General features: G+C 34.7%; 1 protein-coding gene across 1 annotated transcript; it reads left to right on the forward strand.

Annotated features, from left to right (window-relative positions):
- Positions 1–3,529: 3,529 nt before the first annotated feature.
- LOC137956354 (uncharacterized) lies at positions 3,530–5,473 on the forward strand. Its single transcript, XM_068803821.1, has 4 exons — positions 3,530–3,689; positions 3,801–3,876; positions 4,006–4,178; positions 5,133–5,473. The coding sequence occupies exons 1-4, from the start codon at positions 3,577–3,579 to the stop codon at positions 5,206–5,208; spliced, it is 438 nt and encodes a 145-aa protein (XP_068659922.1). The 5' UTR covers positions 3,530–3,576; the 3' UTR covers positions 5,209–5,473.
- Positions 5,474–16,410: the final 10,937 nt, after the last annotated feature.

Consider the following 16,410-nt stretch of genomic DNA (forward strand, 5'->3'; position numbering starts at 1 on the left):
TCTAGTATAAAGACAAATATTATAACTAATTTTTCTGTTGTCCTTATAGCAGATAAACACAAGAGAACTGGTCAAAGGAAATTTTTGTAATATGAAAAATTTCTATTAAAAAAATGGTCAATAGGAAAACATTTTCTAGATTATAATTCCTATTAGAATTTGCAGGAAACAAAGAAATCAGAGAGCTTAGAGTTTATACAACTAATTTTGATTTATAATTTAGATAATATTGAAAAGTATAGTCATATCCCTACGCCTTTAAAGCATAAAATCTACTTTATACAGAAAATATTTTCCTAAAAATCACATATGACTAAATTAACTCAACTGACAACTTCTAACAATCTCTAAAAAAAATTATTTAAAATCTTATTAGAGCCTTACTAGGAAACCTGCCTAGAATTTAAAAGATTTTCCTTCCAACTAATTAGTATAATTTTTAAGAAAATGAGAAATTTCATGTTTTGTGTATGATTGATTTACCTTCTTGTTATGATCGATTGATCGATTAGTTACCTACCAATGATCGATCAATCAACGATTTGATTTTTGCCTATGGGCAAATAATGACTAGTTTGAGTTCAAAACACTATAAATACCTTACTAAACCGTGAATAAAAAAGTGAATAAATATTAATTGACATATTCTCAAGTCACAAAGGTTTATATTGTAAATTCCAACCAAAAGTGTTTGTGCTTTAGAGAGAAAGAGAACCCATACCTTTGAAAATCTTCTCTTTCTTTCAACTATCCTTGTATGTATCATAGTACAAGTTTCTTGATCATTCCAAAATGTGTTACAAAGGACGAAGCAATTTGAATCTCTCAAGGAGAAGCATATATCCAAGTAAGGTGTAATTTTTTTATTTTTTTTATGAATTTGTGAAATGTTAATCTAGATAAAAAGTCTTAACTGGAGCTAAAATCTAGCATTAAACTCTTGGAGAGATTGGCTTGCATACAAATTGTTTATTGAACTACAAGTGGCCAAGATGAGCCAAAATTTCTTTCTAATTTTCCAACTATTAAAGCGTAATAGTGGAAATTTTCCTAAACAATGGTTCTTGGGCAGTGACTATGACTAGAGGAACATCGACGACAAAAAGTATTTTTGTCATTGAAGTGTGTGCATGTTTTTGCTTACATTGAATTGCTTTTATGCCTTATGTTCCCCCATCCAATCACCCATCTCCATTTGTTTATATTTTATAAAAATATATAAAAGTATATTTTATATAATATAATCATAATAATTCTTATATCAATATATAGGGGAACTAATGAACATGACATAAAATGAAAAATATTATTAAAGCATATAAATAATTTACTTAATATTTAATATTAATTATATATTAAAATCTAATAAATTATACATAAAATAACAATAAATGTATAAATATCCTATTATATACAAAATAATAAATTTACATATTCATAAATACTAAAATTTTAAATACTTTTATATAAAATAACAAAATCATATATCATGTATAATAAATATGCCCTTGCTCGAAAGTTAAATTTTATTGTTACAACTTCGATAGGAGATGACTCATCTAATACGAAAAACCATTTGGTACGAAACAACTATCCTATCTGTCTGATCATGATCAATAATTATCTCATCCTCCTGATCAAACAATTATCTCAACCATTCGATCACATATTTGTCCCATGGCATGTTTTGTACCAAATGATTTTTGGTTTTGGTTTTGGCACAACTATGACAATAGAAAATAATAACTTTATAACTACCTCAAGTCTTCATCGTCCCATGGGCTCAAAGGTTGAACCACCTTAGGGGGGGTTAGTGCCCCAAAGTGGATTCTTGAAGATCAAGTCAAGTCCAACATGAAGATCATGTTATGTCATGTTCATGAAGATCAGGTAAGAATTTGTGTTAGTGTTGACGACTTCATGTGCACTGGAAAACAGTTTCCAGTATTAGTGCCCCAACATGAGAAAAACATAAAAAACAAGAGAATTTCTAAACCTTTACAGTGCACTTAATTACAACATAATCCTTAAACCCCAAATTAGGTAAAACAACCATTATTACTACACGAATAAGTTATTGAATGTATAATTAAATATACTAATATATTTATTAATTGAATTAGATATTTTATTGTACATTAATATGGTAATTACATGAGCCAATGAAATACGTATATGATTAATTACAAATAATAAATAAATAACATTATAAATAAAAAAAAGTAATACATTAAGTTATTAATTTATTAATAACATATGATATATTTTAACCTAAAAATGAATAATTTAAGAGAAAAAATTGATCTAATCATAACTTTAACACACTATATATTTGTACATAATATATTTTATGTATTATTAATTAATAATATATTATCACAAAATTTAAAACCATTGGTTTAATTAACTATAACAATCGGATAATTATGCCAAAATAATTTATCAAATATTTATTTTAACAATATTTTAATTATAACTATTAAATCACTATTTTAATATAGTAATTTATAAATAAAAATTATAAATTAATATTTTTTATGAAGATAGTTTAATTTTTCCTAACTTAGGAAAAATTAAACATCTTCGTCTTCCTCAGCAGCGAGCCAGCGGGGCGATGGCGACGGGACGGCTAGGCAAAGGCAACGACCGGCGACGGCGGCGGGCAATGCCGACAGAGGCGGCGCTCCGACGGTACGCCGAGAGGGAGAAGAGAGGGAAGCCGAGAAGCTCTGTAAATGCTCGACCTCCCGTGCTCTGCGGGAATGAGAGAGGGCTGCGGAAATGAGAGAGGGAGCAGAGAATGAGAGAGGGCTGCGAGAATAGAGACTAGAGAGGGTTGCGGGAACGGAGACAAGAGAGGGCTACGGGAATGAGAGAGGGCTGCGGGAAAACCGGAGACTGGGAGACCGGAGAGAGACGACGGTAGTAGAGAGGGACACCGGAGAGAGACGGCGGAGACGAGAGAACGAGTAGAGAGCTTGGGCTTCACGGAGACGACAGAGGGCTGCAGGAACGAGAGTCGCTGTGTGCGGGAATGAAACGATCGAAATGAAAAAAAAAACAGAGATGGTCGAGCCAGAGAGAGCCCGCGCGAGAGAATCAAGTGGATGATTCTCAAAATCGGGCAAAAAACACTTTCCGCCTGTTACTCTTTACACATGAACTCTTGGTTCATGTATATTCATGTACATGATATAAATTTTGGCTCCCCCTAACGACATCAGGATATAAACTACATAATGCACTTGAATATCATGTACTGAGTCATGTGTACTAACGCCCCGTTACTATCCCCAAAGAACGTAACCTAACCTGTGTCCTGGTCTACTCAACCTTAGGTAAGGTATTTGGTTTGACCGGACGGCTTAAATGAAATACAAGCAAGAGGCATAAAAGATCCCGCCAGTTCAATAAAAAACAAAAAGATTTTCCGCACCGAATGTTCTAGATGTTGACGAGTCAACGCCTAGGGATTGAGACGTGCCAGTCTCGGGACCTACTTCTTCTCCTTTAAAAGTTCGAGAGGCAGAGCCAGCGGAGGAAGGAGCAATTTGGAGAATCTGCGAGAAAGGGTGAATGGCTGCAACAATCGAATTGCCGAAGGAGTATGGCTATGTCGTTCTGACTCTGGCAGCTTACGTCCTCCTTAACTTCTGGATGGCACGTCAAGTAGGCAACGCGCGGAAGAAGTAATTTCTTTGACGCCTTTGTTTTCTGAAGAAAAATCTCCTGTATTACATGTTTCTCTTTTCTCTTTTGAATTACGAAATGATGATGTTTTCGTTTGGTTCTTGTTGCAGGTACAAGGTCTTCTACCCAACCATGTATGCCTCGGAGTCGGAGAATAAGGACGCGAAGGCCTTCAATTGCGTTCAGGTTTGCCCTTTCGAATTTTCGTGTTTTTTTCCACGCTAAGACGAGAGAGAAACTCCGTTTGAATTGATTTATGCTTTCAATGAATGGCTGGACTGATATGGAGATGAGGAAATTGGGATGTTTGTGCAGCGGGGCCATCAGAATGCGCTGGAGATGGCGCCGATGTTCTTCGTGTTGCTATTGCTTGGTGGCCTAAAGCATCCTTTGGTATCTACGGGATTCGGGATAGTTTATGTGATTGCCCGTTACTTCTATTTCATCGGGTACTCTACTGGAGATCCCAAAAACAGGTTGAAGATAGGGTAAGTTTGTCCGTTTCATTTTTCTGCGCTTTCCTTTCGTTTTTTGTCACTACAGAATTTCTTGTGACTCAGATAAATCTTGTGAGAAAGAATCTCTGTTTGCCTAAACAAAGTTGAAATACGTCTATAGGGATAGCTTTCTCACCTTTAGGGCTGTTACTGTGTTTGGAGTTGGTCTACTATTAAAATTCATGTCCATATTTAAAAAAATTAAATCGATTTCTGTTGTTAGTGTAATCAAGTGTATTTGAAAACAATTTGATATATGTATCATTCAATCTAAATAAGTAATTATTATCCTAAGATCTTTGTTTAGTCTTGGGAAAGGTTAGCTGCCCTCCTTCCTCTGTTCCACAGCTGGGACGAGAGCAGCTCTCCACCTTTGAGAAGGAAAGGCAGATAAGGGGGAGTCACTCCTCCCTTTTTCCGTTTCTGCCTATAGAGGAGGGCCGCTCTCCTCTTCTCGACAAAGGGAGGGCTCCCCATGAAGGGTGGCGATCCTCCTCCCTGCGTAGGCGGAGGAGGACGATTGACCCCCGTCTCTTTTGGGGAAAAAAAATTACCCTTCCTCTTTTTCCCTTTTCTCTGAAGATTTTATTTTTGCTCTTGAAGAACCAAATTGAATTCTCATTGGAAAACAAGGCTACCTTTCCATGCTTCGCATTGTCACCAAATAGTCTTGAATATTCAAAATGGTTCCATGGAATGGTTTTCCAAAAGGTCAGAGTCTTATGAATGATATAAGTACAGTGTGTTAAATGGAAGTTTGGATGAAGGTTTGAAATACAAGACGAGCACTATCTGAAGTTTGCATGAAATTGATTCAAAATGTGTTGATCAAGGCATTGAATTATCCGAAATTGCATGAATGATGTTTGTATCTGGGAATTCAGGTTGTACTTGTTTGATTTCACCTGTACTGATTGGCTTACTTGTGCTTGCGTGTTCTTACAGGGGGATCAGTTTTCCAGCGTTATTCGGGCTTGTCATATGCACGATTTCTTTAGGAGTTAGTCTCGTCCGTGGATGAAGGAAGCCTCCCGGCGTCTGCTCCGGTGCGTCGTTTGCATTTGTGCAGTCTTCTTAGACTGCACAAATTACTTTTTTCTAATGTATTTTTCTTACCTTGGTTTTATTCAATGATACTGTTATTTCGTATATTTATGAGATTATCCACATCTTCATGTGGTTTGATGGTGGAGAAACCCTTCTCCACTATCATAGCCACAAAGCTGGGAGGCTCCATGTTTTTCACAATGCAACCAATAACATAATGGAAATGGACTGTTTTTGTTTGTTCCAATTGCCAAGTGAAGATCAGGACAATGTTTATAGTGTCTCAATTAAAGTATTGAAGGAGTTCACGCATCTAAAAAAGAAAAAATGTCAATCACCCAGTTTACTCTTTGGTTTTGACTGTGTTAATTAGCAAAAGTTTTAGACATAATTGTCGATGACTGTTTTAGCCAACTCATCTCTTTCTGGGCTATATTGTCATAGGTAAAATTGAATATGCAACAAAGATCACTTGCAAGTGTGTCAAGCCAAAGAAAGAAAACAAAAAAAGGGAAACCTATGAGTACAATAACTTTCACATTGTTATGTATTAAACTTCGGTGGTGGATAGTGTAATTAAGTGTTATTTTTTGGAAAACCAAGAGATAAACATATTTCCAAGTAGTTGGCAACTACTATTTGTACTCTTTATGTCAATTTTGCATCTGACAAAATTGGCATCATTGTAACATACTAGATTTATGGTTGATGACTTTGAGTGCCAAAGACCTAAGTTTGGTCTTCTAAGTAAATAATAAAAAAAAATTTTCATAGCCACTAAGTGAAATTATTTAGGGTCGGATTGAAATCTAGCATTTAGGCATATCGAGAACATTATTTTCAGTCTAATGGCTGAAAGTTAAAGTAGGAAAGGTATCATGCCTCTATAAAGTTTTTGATCTATGACCCTACCAGAGTTGTCAAAGTCAAGTTTCAAGGATAAACTCATAGGTATGCTAATTGGCTTAAGATTTTCAATGTTGAATCTCTTAAACAATTCCTTAGTGTATTTTAGACTGATTTACGAATGTGTCATTTTGGTTTACTTTATTTAAAGTCTAAAGAATAATGCGAGTTCGGTCATTAAACTTATTTTAAACTTATTCTTCGTTACACTAGCAAATGCATGACATATGCTTCTATAAAGTTTTTTTATTTATGGCCCTACCAGAGTTGTCATAGTCAAGTTTCAAGGACAAGTTCATGGGTGTGCTAATTGACTTAAGATTATAATCATCATTACATCTATATTACATCTATGACATAAACCCTAGGAAACTAATTTTAATAGAGAATGACATAACTAGAAAATAAAGTAAATTAAATCAACTCTATTTGTACCTTCCAACATTAATTTGTATTAAAGAACCCTAGAGACGATGGTTACCCTAAATTCCTATTGTTATTGCCCCTTCAAAAACCTCATGCTTGAGGTTGAACTATTACCAATACTGTTTTTATAATCTATTATGCTATGATCCCCTACTTTTGTAGATGGTAGCACCCAATTAAGATCAAATTGCTTAGTCATCCCAGGGAGAAGTAGTTACCAGTATCTCATATGTGCAAGTACAATGGTACAACCCTCCGTCTTGTGATAAAAGTCAACTACATCTTTTGATTATTGACAAGTTTGTGGAGCTCTCAGGCAAATATCGTGGAATTGTGATTCAGTCCAATTTTGCGAATCATCCACTTGAAACGTCGCTCGGGACGCTTAATTCCCTCCCCCAACGATTTTTTTTCTCATTTGCACTATATTCTCCCTCTCGGCCTTTCTCTCCCAATTTTTGTTTCTCCCGCTCTCTTCTTCCTCTCGTCTTCGCACTCCCTTCGGTTTCTTCTCCCTTCGTCGTTTTCGTATCTCTTCCCTCTCTTCCTCTCTATGTTTCTCGGCCCTCTCTTTCGTCTTCGAGTCTCGAGGTTCCCTCTCGCCTTCGGTGGTCTCTCTACGTCTTGGAACAATCTCTTGGCCCTCTCTGCTGGCCCTATGCCTCTCACCTCTCGGTCCTCTCTCTCACATTTGTCCCTGTTTACCCCTCTCTCGTCTCTCTTGTCTCAAACTTTTTTCCAATTTTCCCATTTAGGGTTCGATTGCCCTAACTTCTACCTATTTCCCCCATTTTCAGCTTCGATTTCTCCCATTCTTCTTTGATTTTCCTCAATTTCCCTTTGGCTTCGATTTCCCTCAAATTTTACTTAATAAACCTAACCCTATTTTTTTTAGTTTAATTTACTATTTGATATTGTTTTATTTAATTTATGTGTGGTTTATTTGTATTGATTGTTCAATTTCAGTATAATTTCAGGATTTAAGGTTAGGGTTCAAGGGATTTAGGGATAAGGCTTAATTTTGGGTTCTATTGTGAGGGTTTAGAGGATTTAGGGTGTAGGGTATAATTTTTATGGTTTAAGGGATTTAGGGTTTAGGGTTTAATTTGGGGTTTTAGGGTTAGGGTTTAGTGTTTAAACATTTACTTTTATGCTGTAAATTGTAGACTATTTCAAGTAACTTGGTTCAAGCATTTTTTAAAGTTTTAATTATATATATATATAATCTATCCACGTTTATTAATAAAATAATTTATTATTTATTTATTTATTATATGTTATTTGTAATCTATCATGGTAAATAAAATATTGTTAAAGAGAGCATTTGATCAATTATTTTGGTTTAATTATCTTATTTTTATAATTAATTAAATTAATTATTTTTAATTTTTAAAAAATATATTATTAATTAATAGTACTTAAAAAATCCTTCTTCTGTTATTAATAAAATAAGTATTTTTAATTATTCAGCATATTCAATTTGTAATTATTGTATTAAATTAGTGATTTAATAGTAATTAAAATATTGTTAAAGTAAGCATTTGATCAATTATTTTGGTTTAATTATCCCATTGTTATAATTAATTAAACCAATGGTTTTAAAATTTGTGGGAATATATTATTAATTAATAATACATAAAAATATATATTGTGTTTTTATCAAATAATGTATTTATTTATTTATTATTGTATCAAATTAGTGATTTTTAATGTTAAAATATATCTTATATTATTAATAAATTAATTTATTTGTTCATTTTATTCGCTTCTATTATTTATTTTTTAATAAATTATTATTGTCAAACGTAATTATTATATTATTTTATAATAAAATGTAATAGTTAATTAATATAATATAGTATTTTGTTAATTAGTATATTAATATATTTTAATACTACATTAAATCACTTATTAGTATAATAACCATGTTTATTTTGGTTAATTAGTTGTTTAGGTATATGTTCTATTTAAGTATATTATAAAAAGTTACTCATTCTCTTGCTTACATAATATTTTTTATTTTGGGGCATTAACACTTAGGAAATAGTTGAAGCTGAATAAAATCATTGCCTTGAATTTTAAAGTCTAACTTCAACTTCAACTTTAATGTTGATTAACCCCCTTTTTATTAAAACAACAATAACTGTGATTGTCTTTTTTTTTCTTTTTTTGCTATAGTTATATGCTTCTAGCTTGACCTTTGGTAAGGCATTTCTTATGTTAGAAAGCAGCCTTATTGAGCCTTTTTGTCTAATTATAAATTTGTACAAAAATCCAATTTGGATGGTAAAAAACTTCATTTGATTGAAGTTTCTACTCCTCTTGGTTCGACTGCACTCCTTTTTATGTTAATTTTTCCTTCTAAAAAATCATATTAATGGGATATTTTGTAGTATATATGGTTGGATTGATGACCCAAAAAAATGTGGAAAATCAGCTCTATTACTAATTTGTTAGGAACTTGTCCTAACTTAATAGAAAAAAATAGTTAGAAATTGCTTAGGGTCTAAGCATGTCCTACTTTCATAAAGCTTTTTTTGAATTAAGTCCTACTAAAGTCCTAATTTGACACTTAACTCTAACTCCTATTATCATTGTTACTCTAACTTTGATTACTACGTTAGATCTTACATAGACTAGGATATATCTATCTAAGTCCTCTCCTTATTATTTACACCTATAGTTACATTAAAGCACCCATATGGCCTAACCCTAAGTTCCTATCAAGGATCCACTGATAGAAAAGACAATTTGAAAAAGGTATAAGATGTTTGAGATTGAAAGATTGCAATTACTACTCACCTAAAGACCTTTATTATGCTACATTTGTAAATATAAGTACTAATATTTCCTAAACTTGATCAAAATTACTAAAATGCCTCTCTATATATTGGAATTGCAAAATGAAATAAATGGTCTTCCTATGTGCTTAAATTTCTCTAAGCCCCCCCCTTAGTGCCCCTAGTTGGAAATTTATATCGCATAAAAAGCTATAAATGTTTTTCCTAGGATATACATTTTCAAGAAACTTTTGGTATATAATCCTATTAGTGTCTTAGTAGGATATTATATATAAATTTTAAATCTTCCTTATATGCCTTGTTAGTGCATTTCTCAAGGAAATGAATGGAAATTATTAATCACTCTCATACATTACCATACTTATCCTGTTACACCTTAGAAGTATTTTATATGGAATATCATCACAAGTGGGTGGATTTGCAGGCTCTTAAGGATTATTAATTGCTGGTAGTGCCAACTAGTAATTGGTTCATTGTCAATTTTATAACCACAATTGAAGTGTCCAGTCTTGTGTTCCCTTATGTTGTTCCTAGTCATACCCTAGTTATTTTTATCTTTCTTCTCCTATTAATGAACTAAGGTCGCAAAAATGAGAAGGCTGCTCCTAAATGGCCAAGCTTTCCTAATTACAAACACCAAGACCCAAATCCAGGTATGTCTGCAAACCAAACAAATTAGGTTGAACAACTCCTAGATGGATTTCAAGTGAGTCTTTCATGCCCCAAAGCCAAAAAATCCTTTTTCACCTGTTGTGTGCAGTTGAACTCATCTAGAAAGACTAACAAAGAAGACGATTGATTTTAACAATCTTAATTTGGATTGATAAGACTATTTTGACCAAGATGGTCCAAAGAAGCCACACATAAACAACAAATTGTTGGTTAGGATCAACATATAAAATTCATCATGTCTCACCTTGATCAATGATGGCAAGCGTTTATTTTTCTAAGATGTAACCAAGTTTCACTTTTCTCACAAAAAAAAATGATATTTAGGGATAATAAATTGGCTTCTCCACATATAACCTACTAAACCTTTTTTTTTTTCTTGAAGAATAGATTATAAACCAAGTGTATAAAGCATAATGGTGGACATGATAAATTCAACAATGATAACAAAAAATAGTTTTCTCAGCAAAACACTTCTACTAGAAGCCCAGTAAGCATCCTTTTTTCTTTGAATAGTGAAGCGAGGCCAGCATTAACATAAGGAAGGTCAAGAATTGGACCTTACTCTATAGGATCTTGTTCATGTTAGCTATTATTTAGCAGTAGTTAATTCCTCCCAAACAAACTTTTCCTCTCTTCATGAGTAATTATTCTCTTCTAACCAATGCATACAAATATATTAAACATAAAATTAAGTAATTAAAGTAAGTCAAAGCATTATTTTTGTCCATGTAATCCAATCATACTCATATCAAACAAGAAGGGTAAATAATATATAAAGTCCTAGAGTACCATATTCTCGTTAAACTACTATCAAATACCTCACCTCTTTTTGGGAAGCAGTCAATGACGGGAATAGCTAACCCATACCCATTCTTATCTGTTAAATTGGGTCCAGGGCCTTATCCCAAAATGACTAGCCACTTAGGAAACTTCTTCTACCAATTAATAAACTCAAGATCTTTTATCTCACTATTCCATGTGGGACTATTCCTTAAGACTCCGCCTCACGTGTAGGCACGTGGATAATTTGGGTGGAGGCCTTCACGTGTGGTACGTGGATAATTTGGGTGGAATGCCCACATACTGAGTGGTTGTACTGATACCATGTTAAATTGGGTCTAAGGCCCTATCCTAAAATGACTAACCACTTAGGATACCTCTTCTGCCAACTAATAAACTCAAAATCATTTATCTCACTATTCCATGTGGGACTATTCCTTAATATTATCGATTAAACTAATAAAACAAAATAAAGTAAACAAAGACTTTACTCTTCCCGATAATATTTTTATCATTAATAGTTCAAGTTTTATAAATAAAATTGGAATAGAGAGAATGAAATTAGGGATACTTGCTAGGGTGGGTTGTACAAGAGCACTAGTTCATAATGGCATGGAGATATTAGACCCTCATAAAGTTCAGATTGCGAATAGGACATAGGAAGAATATCTACCTTGTGTCCTATGAACTAGACTATATATCTTGTCATTTCCTCCGGAATATCAATGCCGATGAGAAAGGATTTCACCCAATTTACTCATCGCCCAGACTACAACTTGTAAAGAGCAAGAAAAGATGTCACATTGAGGAGCTTGTCAAGATTACCATCACATAAGCAGGTGATATCATCTATATACTGAATCTAAAAAGTGCTAAGAGGAGTATCATAACCCATGGAGACTCTTTATCATCCGAGATTGATTCTACATTCATAGAGCAAATAGAGAGTAGAGGAGAGGGAAGAGAGAGGTAGAGGAGAGAGAGGAGAGGGAGAAGAGACTATTACCTATAGATTGAGGACTGGAAGAGAAAACAATGAGACGAGGAGACATTGTCAGAGGAAGACAACATCAGGAGAGGAAGACAATGTTCCAACATCGATAGGAAAAAACCTTGGCAAAAAGAAGTAGGTCAAGCCCAACGTTTTTTCACCTAGTCATTTTCCAACCTATGATGGTTGGAAAACCTTGTCAGGAAAATCATTCATATTTCTAGGTAAAAATTCATTGATAGAGATATGCATTTCTTGGAAACATGGAAACTAATGGTATATAAAAATATATTTCTACCTAGAAATATTTTTCTTACTTTTCCTGGAAAAGTGATATCATTGTGCGCGGCCCAGGGTGGCCCATGCGTGCGGGCCTATCCAAACAAATTTGGATAGGATTTTTTAGGGATTCTAGGCATGTGGGATAATGCCTTATTTACTTTTGAATAAATTTGAGATTTGCCTTACTTAGATAGCAATTTCTCATTGGTTAGAGTTTGAATAAAGGATAAGGGGGCATAGCCCTCTTTAGCCTATAAATATGACCTTGTAAATCATTTGTATACTTGATGTTTTTATCTTGAAATTTGTGCAAAGAATACCTTATTTTTGCTTGAGCTTCTTTTTCTTTATGATGGCTTGATTTCCCTTTGAAACGAAAGCATCCTACTTTTCACCCAAATTGAGCTAGGCTACACGCTGAAGCTTTAGGATCGAATCCTAGCTCAATATTGTGACTTGACAACTGGTATCAAATTAGAATCATTTCAGCCATGGCTTCCTCATAATCAATATAAAAATTATTCCAAACAAATGTAAGAAAAAAGTCTCTGAAACTGAATCTCGTTTAACCTCTTTTGAATTTAGGCTCGAGAAGGTGGAATTCTAATGCTCCAGTTGGGGGGAAAATATTCAAGAGGTGACAGACATTCGAGAACATAGCCTTGAAGTGGTTCAAATGCTAGAGGATGATGTGCATGCCACCGTTGTAGTTTTGAAGGTAGATACTCGCAATGATCTTGATGAGATGCGAAGAGAGTTGGAAGAAATGCAGACGAGAATGGCAATTGTTGGAAGACACCTCAAGCGACATTGGTAATAACCTTACCCACATCAAGTAGGTGGCAAAAAGGGTAATTAAATGATCTTCTCATAAGAATGGCACAAGGGTGTAATTATGCAAGATAATGTATGCCTACTTATGTCTTTTCCTGTTGAAAACTAGTGGCCCTAAGGGCATTGTAGCCATTGTAACCTTCCTTCATAAACTATAAATACAGGGTCAAGGCAAAGGGTAGATCATCAAGTCTGCTCTCTTGAGCTCCATCTCTCTCTAGTTGTCTCTCTTTTCTTCATTCTTCATTTTCTTTCTTCTCCTCTTCTTCTTCTTCCTCTCCTTCTTCTCATCCTCTACTCAAGGACCTTATCATGGGATCCTAAATCCAACATGGTATCAGAGCATTGGGTTTAGGATCTCGACATCAAGGTGGTGATTAAGTAAGCTTTTATCAAGCTTCATGTGTTGTTGTTGGTGAAGCAAGGCTCGACAAGCAAGATAAGTATCTTTTGTTTTTCTACCCTTCATGAGATGATTTTGATAATGCCTTGATCTCGCCTAGACATTTATTGATTGTTTCTCTTCAGGAAAAAAATAAGTGTTTATGCATGATAATATCTTGTGCTTGATTTATGTATCACGCAAGAGAATGATGGGTTTAAGCTTATGTTGAATTATCATAAGTTCAATTTTCTCTCATAGGAAAACATATGTTGGTTAAAGTTTTTTTGTCCTCTTGATGTATATGAGGATTATCATGATCAAAGCATGATTAAATTTGTTAAAGACTGGTTTATGGTGTTCTTTGTATGTTTTACTCTCTAAAGAGCTCGGTGAAGGCTGATTTTTTGGTTACTGAGAGGAGGATTTTTATTTTTTTTGAAAAAAGGTTTTTTGCACGATTTTTTATCTTCCATTGGTTGTGTTATCCTCTAGATTATCTTTCCTAAGTAAATCAAGGAGACAAGGGTAAGATCAAACGATGATTTAAATCACTAAGTTGACACATTTTGCATAGAAGAAAAGTTCCTACTTCTAGAGCTTGAAAAAACAGAAAGTGTTGTGATATATCTATGTAAAAGCTTCCTATATTAGATCATTCTCTAAAATTTCTTTCCTAAATCATTTAGGAAAGAAGGAAGTCAAAGATGAGATCTTATCTTCATAGTTAGCGTAAGAATCATAGAAGGAAAGTTGCCTTCTTTAAGAAGATCTTCTACGTTGTCCAAGATCCCTTGGGATTTCTCTTGCCTTTATAATTCTACCTTAATAAGGGAAGATTTGGTATCGATCTTATCTTATTTGGAATAACATGTGGAGTCATAATCTCCTTAATTACATGCATGATTAAGGCTTAGGTTGGCTTTAGTGTGAATTGTTAATTGACTCGGTTTGGTTGGGTTTGGCTTGATTGGTTTCATATCCTATATTATTGGTTGTTTATATAGTGCATTGAATATACATTGGTGATGGGTGAAGATTATGTGAATATGAGTGGTAAAAGTGACTTACTTAAGATTACCACAATACCCTTGAGAGGGTTATCAAATTACTTGAGTTGGGCTCAGTCGGTTAAGAGATTCCTTAGCACTAGAGATCTCTTAGGACATTTGTCTAAACCAGCTCCACCCATAGATGAGGATGATAGTTCTTATATCAAATGGCTAAAAATGACACACTTGTCATTAGTTGGCTTATTAACAACATGGAGGAACATGTGGCAAATAATGTTGTCCACTTTGAGAATGCAATGTAGATATGCGACACTTGCTCCAAGATGTACTCTAGCACCGAGAATTTATAGAAATTATGAGAAGTGTTTCAGAACATGTTTACTACAAAACAAGGAGAGAACCTGCATGAGTTATTGGCTAGATTTAGAGAGTTGATTCAAGAGTGAAAACTTGTTTAACCCTTTTCAACCGATATATTGGTTCAAGAAAAGCGAAGGGAAGCCTTTGTAGCTACTATTTGCTTGTCTAATATCAAGCCATATCTTGAAGTGGCCAAAATTCAACTCCTTGGCTCCTCCGCACTTCCATCGTTTGATGACATCAGTGCAACATTGCTTTGAATACTAGTTCCTTCCTCCACCTCTCATACTGAAGTATCATCTGCTATGTACTCAAGAAATAAAGGTACATCTTCTACCACCCCAGGGCACAGTAAAAATTATAGAGGAGGTCAAGCAAGAGGTGGTAGAAATGGCTCTGGTGCTTCAAGGTCAGACAATCAGGTATGCACTCACTATGGTGGACTGAAGTGGCCAAAAATCAACTCCTTACCTCCTCCGCACTTCCATCGTTCGATGGCATCAGTGCAACATTACTTCAAATACCAAATCCTTCCTCCACCTCTCATACTGAAGTATCATCTGCTATGTACTCAAGAAACAGGGGCACATCTTCTACCACCCGAGGGCGCAGTAGAAATTATAGAGGAGGTCAAGCAAGAGGTGGTAGAAATGGCTCTGGTGCTTCAAGGTCAGACAATCAGGTATGCACTCACTATGGTGGACTGAACCATCAAGTGGATACCTGTTAGAAGCTTCATGGAAAACCAGAATCGATCACTGCCAACCAAGCCTCGGTTCAAAATGAGAAGAATATTGCCCAATTCGAGTCACAACAAGGACAATAGACTTTCATCGATAATGATTATGACCGCTTCCAAAGGATGAAAACTATGATGGTATCTTCTCCATCTTCTCCAACACCTTCAACTACTGTTGTTGCCACCAATGCTTCAAGTATGTTTTTTGCCACTTCCTCCTTTTCATCCTGGGTCATCAACTCGAGGGCCTCCGAGCATCTTATAGGTAATAAGAGTGTTACATTCTTTATCTCAATGTCTACCAAGTAAGTTTGTTACCATTGTTGACAGATCCCAAACCAAAGTTCTTGGGAAGGGATCCTCCCTTGTCACTCCATCTCTTCCGCTTATTGACGTCTTGTTTGTCCTTCAATTTCCTTTAAATTTTTTATCAGTTAACCATTTAACCAAACGTTTTAATTGCTCCATCACCTTACCACCTTCTTCTTGTGTCATCCAGGATCACACAATGAAGCAAGTGATTGGTGGCAACCATGAACATGGACCCTTTATTACCTAAACCTGCCTATAATTATTTTGATTGCCTCTTCTCAGACAAAGGCAAGCTTATGGCACTACTTGTTTGGTCATCCATCCACGGCATCGCTTCAACACTTCTTTCCATCGTTAAAACTTTACCAACTTTCAACTGTGAAGTCTATCAGTTGAGCAAACACCGGAGCACATCACATTCTCCTCAAACCGAACGTAAAGGTGTTGCTCCTTTTTCAATAATGCATTCAGATGTAAGGGGATAAGTTTCTTAAACATATCTCTAGCTAAGTATTCTATTACCTTTGTTGATGACTGTACTCGAGTCACATGGCTATTTTTGTTTAAAGAACGGTCTGAAATTTTTTCTATGTTTAAATCCTTTCATGCTATGGTGTTCACTCAATTTAGAAAACAAATACAAGTGTTTCGATCAGATAATGCCAAAGAGTACCTATC

Source organism: Aristolochia californica, unplaced genomic scaffold (assembly GCF_029961685.1).
Source record: "Aristolochia californica isolate CCGP_79_NKW_82.1479 unplaced genomic scaffold, dmAriCali1.0.hap1 SCAF_2, whole genome shotgun sequence".
Classification (NCBI taxonomy): Eukaryota; Viridiplantae; Streptophyta; class Magnoliopsida; order Piperales; family Aristolochiaceae; genus Aristolochia; species Aristolochia californica.

Bases quoted from the DNA above. Each gene is read 5' to 3' on its own strand.
- LOC137956354 (XM_068803821.1), top strand. From the start codon at position 3,577: ATGGCTGCAACAATCGAATTGCCGAAGGAGTATGGCTATGTCGTTCTG. The intron at 3,690-3,800 runs GTAATTTCTTTG...TTCTTGTTGCAG, and splicing joins GTAGGCAACGCGCGGAAGAA to GTACAAGGTCTTCTACCCAA. The intron at 3,877-4,005 runs GTTTGCCCTTTC...ATGTTTGTGCAG, and splicing joins AGGCCTTCAATTGCGTTCAG to CGGGGCCATCAGAATGCGCT.